At 42.1% G+C, this 11,963-nt stretch overlaps 1 protein-coding gene across 2 annotated transcripts in view; it reads left to right on the top strand.

Annotated features, from left to right (window-relative positions):
* The first annotated feature begins 45 nt into the window (after window positions 1–45).
* XRN2 (5'-3' exoribonuclease 2) overlaps window positions 46–11,963 on the top strand; it is a 92,057-nt gene continuing 80,139 nt past the window's right edge. For both annotated transcript variants that reach the window (XM_028144955.2, XM_008141133.3), the window contains exon 1: window positions 46–120. In XM_028144955.2, the coding sequence (XP_028000756.1) occupies window positions 46–120 (75 nt within the window). The remainder of the gene's footprint in view (window positions 121–11,963) is intronic.

Raw genomic sequence — 11,963 nt, 5'->3', positions numbered from 1 at the left:
ACGTTCGTCCACGGGCAGCGCCGCCGCCTCCAGCCAGGCGCCGTTATGGGAGTCCCGGCGTTCTTCCGCTGGCTCAGCCGCAAATACCCGTCCATCATCGTCAACTGCGTAGAAGAGAAGGTGAGGGGAGCCCGGCGACCGCCGCGGAAAACCGAGAGCCCTGGCGCGCTTAGGCCGCGGCCGTCGGGCCAGCCCCTGCCCCCGGGGTCCGCGCCGCCTAGTCTGCCCCGCGGGCAGTGGCGGCCCCACACGCGGTGGGGCACCGGCACTCGCCTTTGGGGTTCCCGGCGAGTGGCCCGGACTGGGTGAAGCCCGAGCGTGGCCTGCACCCGCCTGCGAGCTGCTCGCACCCTGCCCGCTTTTCCGGGACCTGACAGGCCCCGCCCACGGCTTTGTTTCCTCCCTGCACCGCGCTGTTTGGGTTTCGGAAGTGGCTCCCAGGCAATTGGGCCACTTCGGACAGGTCCGCTGAAGTTAGTCAGGGATGCGCTTGCTGGTCCCAGCTTTTAACTACCTTGTAAAGTAATCGCCGGCGGCGAGCTTTTTGTTGTTTATTGGCCGAGCCTGAAACGTTTTCTCCTAGTGTGAGCGACCATTGGTAGATCCTGCCGTAAAAGCGGCACCTGAGAACATCTCGGGCCAGATAGGAGGGTTCCTACCTCTAGGTGCCCCGACTGCTAGACAGCATGCTCGTGGAAATTTTCCATAATTCCTGAGAACACTTGAACATTACACTTTTATTATTAGTTTGTTAATGTGTGTGTGTAGACTTTTGTCCATTCTTGAGTTTTGTATTTCTTGTTTCCGTCCGAGTTCGATTTTGTACTCTTAATTAGCATTTCTGGATTGGGAAGGATCGGGGGCATATTCATGTTCCCTACACCTTCGTTTTTGAGGGACGTGGCCGTCTGTCACTGTGACCTGATATTTTTTTTGCTTAGGTTGGTGAGATCTTGATTTTTGTTCTGCTCCTATCCAAGGAGGAACCGGAAGCCTTGTTTTAATGGCATTCTCAGTATTCCTTGAGTTTTTCTCAAAGAGAAACTGTTCAACTCAATGCTTGTTTCCTTTGTTTTAAAACTTAGCGAACTTCATTAACTTTACTTAAATTATCATCGCATTTTTACTCCCCAGTGATAACCACTTTTAAGTGTTTTGGTTTTATTTCTAAATATCATGTATATACCTGATGCATTGGTTTTGAATCTATCTTGAATTCTAGGTATGATAGAAGAGGTTTGGTCACTTATGCAGCCCCCCATCCTCCACCCCCAAACCTCCTAATTATAAATCACATTTTTGTTCATATTATTGGTAAACTTTATAACTTTAAGTAATATGCTTTTATTTTTTTATTCCACTTCCTATATAAAGTAACCCTTGATTTTTCACTTTTTGAGGTTAGGTATTACTTTTTCTAGCCCTGTCACCCTTACTAGTCATCCAAAGCTTGTTAGCTGTACTTTTGCTCTATTGGCATCCAATATTAAATTGCCAGGGCTTTGGCTACATAGGCTTGTTTTAAACGACAAAAAAATAAAAAAATAGTATTGTTGATTATTGTCATTGTGCAAATTCAGGTTATGTACTGTGATTCTGTTTCTTTTCTTGAGCTACTTGTGTCTTTTTCTTGGTGTTGCCTTTTTCTTTTCTTCTTGACAGGGATCCCCCTCAAAACTGTACTTGATCATGTAGTCTCTCAAATCCTCTTTCTTCTTAGAGACTTCTTGAGAGTTTTTATTTCTGCCATACCTGGTTATTTAGACTTACTGGGAAGTTGCTTCTTAGTATTAAAAACAAAAAATCCTTTCCGCAATTGGAGTTACTGTTTTCTGATCATCATCTTTCCAGGCTTAAATTCGTCTTTGTTTCTTATTCTCAGTTGAATCTTCAAGAAAATCTGTGTGGGATGTGACTTTTCTGAATTCATTCTACCCTTGTACACACAAATGATCATTAGCTAGGCATAGAGTTTGAGTCTGAAAATTAGTTTCCCTCAAAACTTGAAAAGCATTTTTCTTTAACTATTGTCATCCAGTATTGTGGTGAGAAGTTGATGTTAATTTTATTTATTTATTTATTTAACCAACACTTATGTAGTGTTTACCACTTACCAGGCACTATTCTAGGCACTTTATAAATTAATTTATTAATTTGACTACATGACTACTGCTATCCTCCTATATAATAAAGAGCTAATATGGAAATGGTTGTCACAGCTTAAGAGCTCAGACACTCAACACTGGGGAGAGAGAAATGGGGAACAGCCAGGCTGTGGCCCGGGAGAGGGACAGACTGCATGCCCTGCGGTCCCGGGCGCCAGCGCCTGCGGCTGCGGCCTGAGTTCCCGCCCATGGTCCCCTGTGGCTGCGACCAGCCCAGGCAAAGCTGGCCTGGGTACTGGATGCCTGAGGCCAGCCAGAAGGAGGAAATCTGGGGTCCCGGGTGTGGGGTGAGGCAGAGGCGGTTAGGGGTGATTAGGCCAGCAGGGGAGCAGTTAGGGGCAATCAGGCAAGCAGGCAGAGGGGTTAGGGGTGATCAGGCAGGCAGACGAGCGGTTAGGAGCCAGCAGTCTCGAGTTGTGAGAGGCAGTTGGACATCCCCTGAAGTGTCCTGGATTGGAGAGGGTGCAGGCCAGGATGAGGGACTCCCCCCCCCCCCAAATCCCTGTGCACAAATTTCGTGCACCAGACCTCTAGTGTAATAATAATAATAAGAAGAAACTGAAACACGGAGGGGTTACATACTATACTCAGGCTCATTTGTCTAATACATGTCTGAGCCATTGTCAAAACTAGGAAGAACATGCTTTTAATTTCTGTGTTCTGGTTTCATTCTTTTGTAGTTGATCTATTTTTCTTTCTGAATTTTAAAAGATCCTTGGTATTGTAAGTTTTCATGATTTTGTACTTAAATGTAGATTTTTTTTATTATTACTTGGCTGACTCTTGAATTTAGAGACTTGTGTTCTTCAGTTCTAGGAAGTACTCTTGTTTTTTTTAATTGATTTCAGAGAGGAAGTGAGATAGATAGAGATAGAGACATCAATGATGAGAGAATCATTGATTGGCTGCCGTCTGCATGCCTCACCCCCGGGGATCGTGTCTGCAACTGGGCATGTGCCCCTACTGGGTATCGAACCTCAACATTATGGTTCATAGATGGATGCTCAACCACTGAGCCACGGCTGGGTTGGAATACTCTTATGTATACCAGAGGCCTGGTGCATGAAATTCGTGCACTTGGGGGGTGGTCCCTCAGCCTGGCCAGCGCCCTCTTGCAGTCCCAGAGCCCTTGGGGGATGTCCAACTGACGTCTTAGGCCTGCTCCCGCAAAGCCAGCAGTTGAACATTCTTAGCACAGCTGTGGAGGCGGGAGAGGTTCTCACCACTGCTGCTGCACTCACCGGCCGTGCGCCCGGCTGAGCGGCACTCCCCCTGTGGGAGCGCACTGACCACCAGGGGGCAGCTTCTGCATTGAGCGTCTGCCCCCTGGTGGTCAGTGTGCGTCATAGTGACAGGTCCTTCTGCTGTTCAGTTGATTTGCATATTAGCTTTTTATTATATAGGACTAGAGGCCTGGTGCACGAAATTTGTGCACGGGGATCGGCGGGGGTGGGGGGATCCCTCAGCCTGGCCTGCACCCTCTCCAATCCAGGACCTCTCTGGGGATATCTGACTGCCTCTCACAATCCTGGACTGCTGGCTCCTAATGGCTTGCCTGCCTGCCTGATCACCCCTAACCCCTCTGCCTGATTGCCCCTAACCACCTCTTTCTGCGTGCCTGATCGCCCCTAACTGCTCCCCTACTGGCTGATCGCTCCTAACTGCTCCTCTGCTGGCCTGATCGCCCCTAACTGCCTCTGCCTTGTCCTGCACCTGGGACCCAGGATTTCCTCCTCTGACTGGTTGCACACACCCAGGACCCAGGCCAGCTTTGCCCGGGCCGGCTGCAGGGGACTGTGGGTGAGCGCTCAGGTTGCAGCCGCAGGCGCTGGCGCCTGGGACCGCAGGGCGTGCGGCTTGTCTCTCTCCTGGGCCCCAGCCCCAGCCGCTGGCACCTGGGACGGTGGGGCAGGCAGCTTGTCCCTCTCCCAGGCCACAGCCTGGCTGGTCCCTATTCCTCTCTCATGAGCTCACTTGTGCCTGGCTGGTCCCCATTCCTCTCTCCCCGGTGTTGAGTGTCTGAGCCATTAAGGCATGAGGGCGTGATGACCATTTGCATATTAGCTCTTTATTATATAGGGTTATATAGAATAGAATATTTGTACCTCCTTTTTCACTGCCCTCCCTGAACTCTGGATACTGGTCCTCCTGGATTGATTTCCTTTTTTTCTCTGTTCTCTCCTCCCTCAACTCTTCCCATTCCCCTTTTGTGGCTTTATTGCGGTACTAGAGGCCTGGTGCACAAAATATGTGCACTGGAGGGGGGAAGGGGTCCTTCAGCCTGGCCTGTGCCCTCTTTCATTTCTCCGGGACCCCTCGCTCCTTACCGCCTGCCTGCAGCAGAAGTGGGAGAGGCTCCTGCCATCGCCGCTGTGCTCACCAGCCGTGAACCTGGCTTCTGGCTGCTCCTTAGCGCTGCCGCAGAGGCAGGACAGGCTTTCGCCATTACCGCTACACTCGCCAGCCATGAGCCTGGCTTCTGACTGACTGGCACTCCCCCTGTGGGTGTGCACTGACCACCAGGGGCCAGCTCCTGTGTTGAGCGTGTGTCCCTTGGTGGTCAGTGTGCGTCATAGCGGCCGGTCGTTCCTCTGTTTGGTCGATTTGCATATTAGGGTTTTATTATATAGGATAGTTGACCTACAACAAACTGCAATTTAAACAAACTGTATATTTAAAGTATACAATTTAATATATTAGATATGTGTTATTCATGAAACCATCACCATAATCAAGAGAATGAACATCAATCACCTCTAAAACTTTCCTTCTGCCTCTTTGTTATTCCTCCCTACCACCATCCTTGCTGCCTATTTTTAGTCAATCACTGATTTATTTCTGACTCTATAGATAAGTTTTCATTTTCTACAATTTAATTTAAGTTATATAAATTTACTCTTTTTAAAATTTAATTCACTTTGACTCAGAATAATTATATTGAAATTCATCCACGTTATTACATGTATTAATAGTTTATCTCTTTCTATTTTTGAATAGTATGCTACATTGTACCTATATCACATTTTGTATGTTCATTCATGAGATTGATGAACATTTGGATTGTTTTCCAGTTTGGGGCTATTTACTATTGGAGTACAAGTTTTTGTGTGTACATATGCTTTCATTTCTTTAGAGCAGCGATTTTCAGCTGGTGTGCCCCAGCATACTGGTGTGCCGCAAGAATTTTTAAAACATGCAATTCCTGACTAGTTAGTCAGGGGCACTGACCTCTTTTCCCTTAAATTGGCAAATAAGAAAATGACAACAGTCAACACAATATTAGCTGTCTGGTGTGAATGAATCAAAAGTATACCTATTTTTTGTCAGATTGGCAAAAGGTATATTTCTTGGTGTGCCATAGAATTTTAGTAATTAGTTTATGTGTGCCATGAAATGAAAAAAGGTTGAAAATACCTAAGAGTTAAATGATTAAATTGCATGGTAGGTGTGTGATTATTTAAAAAAACTTGCCAGTCTGTTTTCCAGAGTGGTTGTACCATATACATTGCCACCAGCAGTGTATAAGAGGTCTAATTGTTCTACTTCTTTGTCAGCACTGAGTGCTTAGTCCTTTTAGTTTTAGCCATTCCAGTGTACTGTTATTATGATTTTAAATAGCATTTCCATAGTGACAAATTATGTTAAGCATTTTTTCAGTACTTATTTGCCTTCCATATATCTTCTTGAGTGAGGTGCCTATTCAGATCTTTTGCCTATTTTTAAGTTGGGTTATCTTATTGAGTTGTGGAGTTTCTTACATATTTACATATCTTTTGCAAATATTTTCTCTCAATTTGTGTTTTGCCTTTTTACTTGTTAGTCATGCAAAGAAGAACAAAAGTTTTCCATTTTGATGAAGTCTGATTTATTTTTTTCTTTTGTAGTCCTGCTTTTTGTGTTGTATTGAGAAATATATGCCAAAGCCAAGATCACTAAGATTTCTGAATGTTTTCTTAGAAACATGTTTTATAGTTTTAGTTCATCAGATGGTCTGCTTTTAGTTTTTTAATATGATGAGTTACATAGATTTTAAAATGTTAAACCCACCTTGCATTCCTTGGGTAAATCCCACTTGGTCTTTGTGTGTTATTTTTTTATATTGTGTTGGATTCAATTTGGTAAAATTTCCTTGAGAATGTTTACATTTATGTTCTAAAGGATACTTCTTTGTCTACTTTTGGTGTCAGAGTAATGTTGAACTCAGATTGAGTTTTGAGGTGTATAACCTCTGCAAGTTTTCTGAAAGAATTTGTGTAAAATTGATATTATTCCTTAAATATTAGTAGAATTCACTAGTGAGGCCATCTGGATCATAAGTTTTGGGGGAAGGTTTTAGCTACAAATTCAATTCCTTTAGTAGATATAGAGCTATTCAGATTGTCTATATCTTTTTGAATGAGCTTTTGTAGTTTATATCTTCACATATTTTGTCCATTTCATCTAAGAAGTCAAATTTGTTGACATATAAAGTAGGTCATAGTATTTCTTCTCCTAATACGGGTAAAAATGTAGGGATGTCATTTGTCTTATTCCTGATACTAATTATTTCATTTCTCTTTTGTTTGTTATGTGTATTGTTTTCCATTATTAGTCTGGCTAGACTGATCTCAAAGAAGTAGCATGGTTTCATGGATTTTCTCCATCTTTCTGTTTTTATGTCATTGATTTCTGCTGTTATTTTTTACTAGAGACCCGGTGCACAAAATTCGTGCACTGGGGGGGGGTGGGGGGGTTTGGGGGTCCCTCAGCCCAACCTGCACCCTCTCCAATCTGGCACCCACAGGGATCAGGCCTAAACCGGCAGTCGGACATCCCTCTCACAACCCAGGACTGCTGGCTCCCAACTGCTTGCCTGCCTGCCTGCCTCATTGCCCCTAACCGCTTCTGTCTGCCAGCCTGATCACCCCTTAACTACTCCCCTGCCAGCCTGATCGATGCCTAACTACTCTCCCGCTGGCCCAATTGCCCCCAACTGCCCTCCCCTACTGGCCTGGTTGCCCCTAACTGCCCTCCCCTGCAGGCCTGGGCCCTCCCCTGCAGGCCTGGTCCCCCTCCAACTGCCCTCCCCTGCAGGCCTAGTCCCCCACAATTGCCCTCCCCTGCCAGCCTGGTCGCCCCTAACTGCCCTCCCCTGCAGGCCTGGTCACCCCCAACTGCCCTCCCCTGCCAGCCATCTTGTGGCGGCCATCTTTGACCACATGGGTGTGGCCATCTTGTGCAAGGGTGTGAGGGTCAATTTGCATACTGCCTCTTTATTATGTAGGATTACTTATTTCTATGCTCACATTGAATTTAGCTTGCGTCTTTCCTCTTTGTTTCTTAAGCTGGAAGTAGAAATCATTACTTTGGTACATTGCTTCTCTAATACAGGTGTGGTCTGCCATAAACTGCTTCATAGATACTGTTTCAGCAATATGACACAAATATTGACGTCTGTTTTCATTCAGTAACAAATACATTCTAATATTCCCTTTGACTTCTTTGGCACATCAGTTATTTAAGTGCTAATTTTCAAATATTTGGGGGATTTTGCAGACTTTCCTTCTGTACTTAAAAAGTATTCAACCACCAGTTTTTTCACTTTGTATCCGTGGCTCATGCAGTCCATTCATTAGCTTTCTGATCTTGGGAAAATGACAAGCTGTCCTCAACTCTAAAGAGCTGGAACTTATTGCATTACACTGCACTACTTCCTATTGTCTCTATGTTCTGGTCATCTGTGTATGAAAGCTGAAATAAGGCAGAGTGTCACCTTGTTTGAGTGTGTGTGTTCTTGGACTCAGTTTTTTTTACAGCTCTGCTCATGTTTACAAATGACCTTGAGAGAACTACCAATATTGATTTGGATTACAGAAAATTTTAATGAGTAGGTGAATTTGTAGATTTGGAATTTGTGAATAATGAAGATCAGCTATGTATGTGCTACATACCACGGAGGTGGCTATGTGGAGGTGGCTATGTCAGTTAATACAAGTGAAGGGCTTCCAACAGTGCCTGCTGAAAGTGGGGATATTATCATATCCAACTCTTGGTAATATTGCATAGTGTAGAATTTTGCACTGTTTTCATGTAGTGACATACAGAATTCCTACCATGTTTTATTCTCTTTTTTTTGTATTTCACTGAATCCTTTTTAAATGACAGACACTGCTCTCAAGGCTAGGACGATACTAATGAATTGGGGGTGGGGTTTGGTTTCTGACCCTGCATTTTATTTTCTTCAATATGATATATTTTCTTAGCTGGCTACTGTATTTTTAAGGCAGTTTTATTGAGATATGGTTCACATACTATACAACTCACCCATTTAAAGTCTGTAATTCATTGTTTTTCTATATATTCACAAATGTATACAATCATCACCACAGTCAATTTTCTAACATTTTCATCACCTCAAAAAGAAACTTGTACCTTTTAGCTACCGTTCCTCTGTCCCCTGCTCCCACTTCCTCTATCCCTAAGTAATAGCTAGTCTACTTTCTGTCTCCGATTTTCATATGAATGGAATCATAAATGATTTTGGGGGGCTGGCTTCTTTCACTTGAAAACATTAGGTTTTCAAGGTTATATCTATGTTGTATCCTTTATCAGTATTTCATTTTTTAAATTACCAAATAATGTTTAATTGTATGGATATACCACAATTTGTTTATCCATTTGTGTGTTCTTGGGTATTTGGGTTGTTTTACCTTTTGACTATTATGAATAGTACTGCTACATTTATGTACAAGTTTGTGTGTGGACATGTTTTCATTTTATTGGGTATACCTAGGAGTGTAATTGCCGAATAACATGGTAACTCTATGTTTAATTATTTGAGGAATTGCCAAACTATTTTCCAAAGTGGCTGGAACATTTTACATTCCCACCAGCTATATTTGAGGGTCAGTTGCTCCACATAAGTGCTAACACTATCTCCCTCTTTTTAAAAAAATATATTTTATTGATATTTTACAGATAGGAAGGGAGAGGGATAGAGAGTTAGAAACATCGATGAGAGAGAAACATCGATCAGCTGCCTCCTGCACACTCCCTACTGGGTATGTGCCCGCAACCAAGGTACATGCCCTTGACTGGAATCGAACTTGGGACCCTTCAGTCCACAGGCTGATGCTCTATCCACTGAGCCAAACCTGTTAGGGCTCTTTTTTTTTTTTTAAGCTGTCCTGGTGGTATTTCACTGTTGTTTTTATTTGCATTTCTCTTCTGGCTAATGATACTTAGTATCTTTTCATGTGCTTTATTGTCCATTTGTGTGTCTGAAATGTCATTTCAGATACTTTGCATATTTTTAAATTGGGTTGTCTTTTTATTATTGAGTTGTAAGACAATAATAAATATAAATATAAATATATTTATGCTCTGAATACAAGTCTCTTGTTAAATACATGATTGGTAAGTTTTTTTCCCCATTCTGGGTTGTCTTTCCACATGCTTGAGTGTCCTTTGATGCATAAAAGTTCTTAATTTTGATAATGAAGTCTATTTATTTCTTTGTTGCTTACTCTTTTGGTATCATAAATAAGAATCTATTGCTAAATTTATGCCTCTTTTCTTCAAAGAGTTTTAAAATATCATTTGTCCAAAACTCTGTTCTTTCCTCATTGAATGATCTTGGCAACCTTGTCAAAAATCAGTTGATTATAGGGTGTATGGGTTTATATCTGGTCTTTTAATTCTATTCCTGTGGTCTATATGTTTATTCTTGTACCAGTACCACACTGTTTTGACTATTGTTTTGTAGTAAGTTTTGAAATTGGGAAGAATGAGTCTTCCTACTTAGTCTTCTTTTTCAGGGTTATTTTGTTGATTGTGCTCCCTTGCAATTCCATATGAATTGTAGAATCAGTTTCCGAATATACATTTTTCATTTCTTTGGTTAACTATTTTGATAATTAATGTATTCCTATTTTGTAAACTGTTGTGAATAAAGTTTTCTTAATTTGATTTTTGATTGTTCATTGCAATTGATCTTAATCCTGCCATCTTGCCCAACTCATATATTACTTCTAATAGTTTTTTTTTAGTGGATTCCTTAGAGCTTCCTACATGCAAGATCATGGCATGGAAAATAGAGATAGTTCTGCTTCCTCCTTTCCAATATAGATGCCTTTTATTTACTTATTTATTTCCTTCCTTCCTTTCTTTTATTTCTTTGGCTAATTGCCCTGATTAGAACTTGCACTGTAGGTTAGAATAGAAATAGCAACAGTGGACATCCTTGTTTTATTCCTGATCTTAAAGGGAAACCATCCACTATGTCGTCATTAAGTATGATGTGAACTGGGTTGGTGCCCTTTATATTGAGGAACTTCCCTTCTATTCCTAGTTTCTTGAGTGGTTTTTCTTTTTTCTTAAATCATGAAAGAGTGTTGGATTTTGTCTAATGCTTTTTCTACATCCATTGAGATGGCCATGTGATTTTTGTTTTTTGTTCTATTCATCTGATGTATTAATTGAAATTTGGATGTTAAACCAATTTTGCATCCCTAGGATAAATCCCACTTGGTCATGGTGTATAATTCTTTTGATAATTGCTGGATTCCATTTGCTAGTATTTTGTTGAAGACCCATATTCTTAAGAGATATTAATCTGTAATTTTGTATTCTTGTACCGTCTTTGTCTGGTTTTGGTATCAGGGTGACACTGACCTCATAATATGTGTTGGAAAGTGTTTCTTCCTCTTCTCTTTTTTGGAAGATTTGTGAAGAGTTGGTATCCTTCCTTAAATGATTAGTAAAATTTAGTGGTGAAACCTTCTAGGCCTGGGCTTTGCTTTGTCGGTAGGTTTTGTGTGTGTGTGTGTGTTTTGCATGTACCTCTAATTATCCCAACACCATTTGTTCAAGAGACAGTCTTTACTATCTTGTATGCTTTTGCCTCCTTTGTCAGATATTAATTGAGCATAATTTTGTGGGTCGATTTCTGGGTTCTCTGTTCTGTCCCATTTATCTATATGATTGTTCTTGTGCCAGTACCAGGCTGTTTTCATTACAGTAGCTTTGTAGTATAGCTTGATATCCAGTATTGTGATTCTTCCTTCTGTCTAAAGATTGCTGAGGCTATTTGGGGTCTTTTTTGGTTCCATATAAATTTTTGAGTATTTGTTCTAGATCTGAAAAATATGCTGATGGTATTTTAATATAGATTGCATTTAACCTATGGATTGCTTTGGGCATTATGGACATTTTAATGATGTTGATCCTACCAATCCATGAATACGGTACATTCTTCCACTTGTTTATATCTTCTGTCAATGTTGAGTACAGGTCTTTTACCTCGTTGGGTAAGTGTCTTAGTTTTTTTGTTAAAGTGGTAAACAGGATTCTTTAGTTTCTCTTTCTGTGAGTTCATTATTGGTGTACAAACATGGCATCGAAAACTTCCCTAGGTTCCCCAGGCTCCCCCTCTGCCTGCCTTCACCTGCCAGCCATCTGTCAATCTTTATCACTTAAAATCTTTTTCTGAAAGGGCTTTAGGTGGAATTAGGAGTATAGACCCCTGGGTCTCCAGTGAGTGGGAGGTGTTCACATTTCAAGGAAAGTGGTATATGTGTTTCCCTGTCTCAGAACTACTCCTCTGAGAGTGTCTCAGAATATTTCCCTGCCCTTGGCTGGGTAGAGAGACTCATATGCAGTCCATTGGGAGCAGCTGGATACTGGGTGTTTCTGTCAGCTCTCCTACCCCCACTCCAGTAACTGACACTCCTTGAGAATGTTCAAACTTGTAGACTTGGCCTCTGCTGCTGTCTCCTCTGCAAAGTTCGAGATGCAGGACAGGGCAGGCAGAGCTCCTGA

The sequence above is a fragment of the Eptesicus fuscus genome, chromosome 12 (genome assembly GCF_027574615.1).
Source record: "Eptesicus fuscus isolate TK198812 chromosome 12, DD_ASM_mEF_20220401, whole genome shotgun sequence".
In the NCBI taxonomy this organism is placed as follows: domain Eukaryota; kingdom Metazoa; phylum Chordata; class Mammalia; order Chiroptera; family Vespertilionidae; genus Eptesicus; species Eptesicus fuscus.
This window is presented reverse-complemented; position numbering and strand designations above follow the sequence as displayed.